This window comes from Athene cunicularia (genome assembly GCF_003259725.1).
Source record: "Athene cunicularia isolate RWA chromosome 27 unlocalized genomic scaffold, athCun1 chr27_part1, whole genome shotgun sequence".
NCBI lineage: Eukaryota > Metazoa > Chordata > Aves > Strigiformes > Strigidae > Athene > Athene cunicularia.
In genome coordinates, this window is record NW_020799138.1 from 2263817 (window position 1) to 2269264 (window position 5448).

At 57.1% G+C, this 5448-nt stretch overlaps 1 protein-coding gene and 1 non-coding gene across 2 annotated transcripts; one reads left to right on the plus strand and one right to left on the minus strand.

Annotated features, from left to right (window-relative positions):
* On the plus strand, window positions 1–68 carry TRNAQ-UUG. Its single transcript has one exon. It is a non-coding gene; the product is annotated as a tRNA-Gln (tRNA).
* A 737-nt stretch (window positions 69–805) lies between these two features.
* GNGT2 (G protein subunit gamma transducin 2) lies at window positions 806–4374 on the minus strand. The gene is made up of 3 exons (XM_026864724.1): window positions 4217–4374; window positions 3101–3190; window positions 806–2730 (listed from the first exon to the last, which is right to left on the minus strand). The coding sequence occupies exons 2-3, from the start codon at window positions 3182–3184 to the stop codon at window positions 2605–2607; spliced, it is 210 nt and encodes a 69-aa protein (XP_026720525.1). The 5' UTR covers window positions 3185–3190; window positions 4217–4374; the 3' UTR covers window positions 806–2604.
* Window positions 4375–5448: the final 1074 nt, after the last annotated feature.

Below are 5448 nucleotides of genomic sequence, written 5' to 3' on the forward strand. Positions count from 1 at the left end.
CCATGGTGTAATGGTTAGCACTCTGGACTTTGAATCCAGCGATCCGAGTTCAAATCTCGGTGGGACCTCGCGGCCTATTTTCTTTCCCCCGTTCGTGTGTTTTTATTTTTATTTTTATTTTTTTGTTGTTAAAAAACTTTTCGCCGACGCTTTCGGGAATGCGGAGGGGGGCGGCTACGAAACGGGGAGGGGGAAGCTTGGGGGGGGGTGAGTTTTAACACCGCCTCCCGCCGGGCTCCATTTTGTGCGGGGGGCGCCGGCACTACGCATGCGCCGGCAAGTGTCCCCCCCCCTTCTCCCTCTTCCCAGCGCTGATTGGGTGCGCTGGCTGACATTCTCGCCTAACCGCGTTTCTATTGGCTGCAAGCGCGCTCCGCCCCGCCTCCCAACGCGTTATAATGAAGCGACGACGCTTGGTCGCGGGTTCGCGGCCGGGCAACCGGTCCTAAAGGTCTGGGCTTGGCTTAAGCCGCCGTTAGGCCGGAGTCGCCCTAAATCCCTTCAGCAGTGGTTTAGCCGGCTCTGACGCGGGTTTCCAGCCGTTTAACGTCGATTACCGGGTCAATCCCTGCTGAGCACCAGGAACCCGGCGGGGTTATCACCCTGGTTTAGTTAGACCGAGCTGTTCTGCTCCGCTTTGGTTTAAGAGCCAGGCCCAGGCTGAGCCAGCGGCCTCAAAACCCTGCCCCTCGCCGCCGCAAGAAAAACAGAGGCAATGGTCGAGCTGGTGGGTTTATTTAACATCTGCAGGAAAGAGCAAAACCACCACCACCTTTATTTTTGTCTTTTTTTTTTTTTTTTTTTCAGGCTAGAGAAGGACACGGAGCGAAGGTACTGGCTGCAAGGAGTGATGGAGACCCCCTGCCTGAGGAAAAGCCTCTTCCTTGTGTCAGTCCTGTGCCAGGGAACCCCCGACCTTGGGGTGTCTCTGGAGCTGAAGTGCCGAGGGGCCCCCCCAGTCCCATGGACACTGGGCTGAGCTGGGCCAGCCCATCCATGAGACCAGCAGGTAGGAAAACGCTGCTCCAAGTGGGGTCAAAAGCAATTCCCTTGCGAGTGCCATGTTGAAACTAGTCCCAGGCCTATCTCCACGTGCTCCTGGAGCCCCAGCAAACCCCACACCCTTCCCAACCCGCAGCGAGTACCTGCTGCACCATCGTCTCTTCCCAAACACTCTGGGGGGGGAAGAGGTTTGTTTCTGCCTTGAGTTTGTGGCTGTCGTCTTACTCTGTGTGTAAATGTGCCCTGGGACGTGTGTAACCTCCGAGCTGACCCCAGGGGAGCGTTTCACCGTGGGCCCGAGAGCTGCTGCCGTGTCAGAGGTGGGCTGGCACGAAGCAGAAGTGGGATGGGGACAGCCTGCAGCAGGGACCTGAGGGACTCTGAGAAAGAAAAAAGAGCTGCTGCTTCTGTTTGATATTGATTGGGGAAGTTTGGAGAGTTTTTCCCCAAAGAATATGTAGCTGTGATGGATTTAAAAAAAAACAACAAACAAACAAGAACAAAAGAATCTCAACACCACAAAAAAACAAACCCCACAAATCTTCCCCAAAGTACCCTGCTGACCTCGGAAGCTGGCTGTGCCCCAGCTGATGTGGCTTTTTTCTACCGAGCAGAGGGTGAAATTTGTCCTAGAAAAGAGCTGCCTTGGGGAACAGGAGGTTTAGGGCCTGGCATTGCTAGCTTAGGGCTTGGCGAGTCCTGTCTTGCTCCAAGGAGCTGCACACCCCCCCTCCCAACTGCCTGTCCCAAGTCATCCCCATCCCTGACGGGACACGGCGGGCCGCGACGTGCAGCCCCTCTGCCCGCACGGGGCCCGCTGGCAGCAGCAGAGGGGAGCTGGGGGGGAAGCAGAGGCAAGTGCTCAGAGTCACCAGGGTCACAGGCAGGACCTGACAGCCCTGGGCTTGCTTTCCCACGGCTGCCAGGGGGTTTCCAGGGGTGGAGGAAGCGAGACTGAGAGGTGGGGTGAGGGTTTGAACAAGCTGCCTGGGGCCTCGCTCCTGCCTGTGCTCTACCCGGCGTTGGGGGAAGCCCACCCAGCCCTGCTCCCTGCCAGCTGCCTGGTGGGTGCGAGCGGTGATCAACAGAGTAGGAGCGAATAAAGCTTCAGACCCCTGGAAGTCCCAAAACAACGTGGTGAGTATTGCTTTCCTCTGCCAGATGGGGAAACTGAGGCACCGAGAGGGACCGACTTGAGCAAAGTGCTGCTGGGAGGCTTTTCTGCAGCAAGGGGGGGGCTTGGCTCGGCGCTGGGCTGCTTGGAGAAGTGTGAGACCAGACACAGTTCTGCGGTTTCATTAAAGCCCAGTTTGCTGCTGGCTGCTAAAAATGCAGAAGCTTTGCTTGCAGGAAATCAAACGTAGATCAGCCATGAGAGCCCAAAAGCACACACTGTGCTGGCTGCTGAACCTCATCTCCGGTGGCAGTGGGGTAATTTATTTTTTTTTTCTTTTTTCTCCTTTTGTCATAGTTTAGCTGTGCTACGCTTTGGTTCAGGACTCCCCAGTGCTGAAGTCAGACTACAGGGAAAGCAGATTTTTGACAGTCTCGGCTTCCACACGGGAACATCCCCGTGCCCGGCAGCGACAGCCGCGGGGGCGATCAGCTTATTGTACAGCCACCCTTCTCCTTAAAGGGGTTCTTGTCCTCGGGGACTCCTTTCAGCAGCGGGTCCTCGCCCGCCATGGACTCGATGTACTCCTTGATCTCTTTGCCAGTCTTGGAGACCTGCCGGGGAAGGAGACGCTCTGTGTTGGTTATGGGATGGAATCCTCACCGCAGAGCTGCGCTCCCGCTCGTCAGCTCCCTACAAACCCGTTTGAACAGCCCGGAGAGGGGAACTGTGGCCACGAACACCCCACCCAGCAGCCCCAGGGTGCTACAGGCACCTCGCTGGGTGTGGGGCTGCAGCCCCCTGGCTCTGGGACATGAGGCTGAGCCTGAGGGGGATGTTTGCCTTGAGGGGAGAGGTGCGAGTGCACCTGCTTCTGCCTGTGTTTGAGGCTTTAATTTCAGGGGTTGTGGTTCTTTGCAGCATGATCAGGTCCAAAAGTTATCCCAGGGAACAGCCCTTTTGTGTTTTGGGTGGAAGACTCACCATTTGCCTCTCGTTCTTCACCTCCTTCTTCAGCTGATCCAGCTCCATCTTCAGCAGCTCCTTCTCTGTCATGTCCTGAGCCATTCTGCCCTGTAACCGTGGGGAAACGGCTCGTTATTAATGTAGAGCTGGGCTTCTAAGACACATTAGGACTGTTGCTTTGGCCCTGACAGAGCTGCAAAAACGGCACTAATGTCTCAGCTACCCCCACGGTGAGAGATGGGCTGGTGCTAAAAAAAAAAAAAAAAAAAAAGGCACCTCTCAAAAACCCTTCTTGCAACATCTGCTGTACCCAGATTTTCGTTTGCTTGTTCTCAGCAGGCACATCGCGCGGCAGATGCCGTTTGGGGGCAGTGGAAGAGGATCCAGCCTGGTTTTTAAAGGGGACTTGGCTACCACAGAGGCTGTTTCCCCAAGCCACGAGTGGCCAGTTGAGTGGGGCTGGCTGAGCCGGGAGAAAAGCTGCTGCCTTGGAGCTGTCAGAGCCTCAGGGGAGAACCCTGCAAACTAGACCTTCCTCATCAGTGTCCTGTGCCTGGGCAAGATGCAGGTTTTCTGAGGAATTAAGTATCTTTTCTCCTTTTTTTTCTTCTCTCCCCTCCTTGTGCTTTCTCCCCAGGTGAGTGATAACATGGGTTATGGCCCCTTCACTGCTGTCACCTTGCCTATTTGCACGCAGAGGCGTTGCTTGCTGTGACTGGAAGTTTTTTGAGGCTGTGTGGGTTGGAAAAGCCCAGCTCTTTTTTCACAAAAGCCCATCCAAGGGTTAGGTGAGATTCCCACACAGCTGGCTTGTGCTGCTGAGATCTGTTCCCGTGTTAAAACTTGGGTTTGAAAGCATAGCCACAACCTTTTAAATAAATAAAGTCAATGTGATTCAGCCAAAACATGCCTTGGCCCTGCTTTGGAAGGTGTCAAGCTTTTGTGTCCCAGACACTGCTGGTTTTCTGCAGTGGCGTGCGTGCCTGGTGCCCCTCTCTCCCCGTCGACACCCCGGGAGATGCTCGTGGCAGAGCATGAGGAGTCAAAATCTGTGGCACAGCCGCGGAGTGGAGGCTCCCAAACCGGCTGGACCCCACGATGCCATTTGTACCTGGAGGGAGCAAAGCCACTTACCTCTGGGGATGAGGCGCTGCCCCTCTCAGCGGTGGGGACCTTCAGAGATGCAGCTGAGAGGAGATGCCGTCGACTGAACCTTTGCTCTCTTGCCCCAGGCTTGAAGACTCTGTCAGGGTGGTGGGGAGCAGATGTCTTTGGGCCTTAAGCTGATAATAGACTCAGGAGAATAAGCTGGTCAGGTGTTGGGCATTAGCCTTAAATAAGGATAATCGGGGCTGGGGCTGTGGGTGGAAGGATGGGGCGGAGGGGCTGGGGCATCTGGGGAGTCCTTGAGCTCCTGCTGTGGGTGGCTGGGTCCTGCCCTGGCTGGGATGGAGGGGCTGGCCCTGTGGGAATCGCAGCAGCTTTCCCCCAGTTTAGGAGGGGAGCGAGGGTGAGAGCACTTCTGGGGGGCTGGCGCAGCCTCCTCGGGGGCCGGGAGCAGCACGGGCGGCTCTTGGTCCTTCAGGGTGTGAGGAGCTGGGTTGGGCCTGGAGGAAATCCATCATTTCCCTTGTCCTTGTGCTGGTGGGGCCGAGGGCTCAGGAAGGGCCAAGCCCTAACGTGGGTTTTGCTCTTGTCTGGCTGGTGTAAAGTTGCTGGGGCTGAGGACAGAGTCTGGGAGGCCCCAAGGAGGGACCTGCCTGGGGAGGAGGAGGAGGAGGTGTCGGAGGGGGATTTCCAAGCACTGGGGAAGTGGGAATTTCCTGCCCTCGAACCAGCCTCACCCGTGGGGGTGTGAAACGTTGTTTTAAGCATTGCAGGGAGAAGGACACGTTGTCCCAGGCGAGGGAAGGACGGGCACCTCCGTGGGGTGTCACATCCCGCTGAGCTGAGCGAGGTCGGGAGGACCGGGGGATTAGTGACAGGACAAGAGGGAACGGCTGGAAACTGCAACAGGGGAGGGTCAGGCTGGGCAGGAGGAGAAAATGTTTCCCAGCAAGAGTGGTCTGAGAGTGGAACAGGCTGCCCAGGGAGGGGGGAGTCCCCATCCCTGGGGGGGTTTAAGGGCTGTTGGGATGAGCTCTGGGGGATGTGGGGTAGGGGAGAACTTTGTAGAGTGGGGCTGAGGGTTGGACTCGCTGACCCCGAGGGGCTTTTCCAACCTGAAGGATCCTGTGTGTCAGTGCTGTGTGGGACGCCCGGGGCACACGCGGCTTTTCCAGGACCTGGCAGCCGACACGCCGCCCTTGGCTCTTATCTCCTGCCCAGCGAGGGGAAGGGAATCCCCCCCCCCTGCTGCCGCCCAG

Coding starts and splice junctions, on each gene's coding strand:
- GNGT2 (XM_026864724.1), bottom strand. CDS start 3,184: ATGGCTCAGGACATGACAGAGAAGGAGCTGCTGAAGATGGAGCTGGAT. Junction 2,731..3,100: donor TGAAGAACGAGAGGCAAATG/GTGAGTCTTCCA, acceptor CTTCCCCGGCAG/GTCTCCAAGACTGGCAAAGA.